The sequence below is a fragment of the Fulmarus glacialis genome, unplaced genomic scaffold, assembly GCF_000690835.1.
Source record: "Fulmarus glacialis isolate BGI_N327 unplaced genomic scaffold, ASM69083v1 scaffold39058, whole genome shotgun sequence".
Classification (NCBI taxonomy): Eukaryota; Metazoa; Chordata; class Aves; order Procellariiformes; family Procellariidae; genus Fulmarus; species Fulmarus glacialis.
Genome location: NW_009230843.1, coordinates 1 through 268, shown reverse-complemented (window position 1 = coordinate 268; position 268 = coordinate 1). Strand labels below are relative to the sequence as shown.

General features: G+C 71.6%; 1 protein-coding gene across 1 annotated transcript in view; it reads right to left on the bottom strand.

Moving 5' to 3' along the window:
• The window catches only part of OVOL2 (ovo-like zinc finger 2), a 6,767-nt gene extending 6,507 nt beyond the window's left edge, over positions 1–260 (bottom strand). Inside the window, exon 1 of the mRNA XM_009584371.1 lies at positions 185–260. Within this exon, the coding sequence (XP_009582666.1) occupies positions 185–235 (51 nt within the window). The 5' untranslated portion in view covers positions 236–260. The remainder of the gene's footprint in view (positions 1–184) is intronic.
• Positions 261–268: the final 8 nt, after the last annotated feature.

The window sequence follows — 268 nt, the reverse complement described above, 5'->3', positions numbered from 1 at the left end:
GGGCGGCCCCCCGTGCCGCGGCCATCCTCCGCCCAGCCACTCTCGGTGTGTGGGGCGGGTGCTGCCACCTCTAGCAGAGAGAGCCCAAGGGACTGTTGTCACCCAGCGTCCCCAGCCGGGCCCTGCCCTCGAAGCGGGGTCACCCCATCACCGGGGAAGAGAAGGCGGGGGTGCGGGCGTTTACCTTGATTTTCGACCTGACCACGGGGCGCTTGACGGCCAGGTCCAGCAGCATCCCCCCGGCCGTGCCCAAATCGCCGGGGGCGGG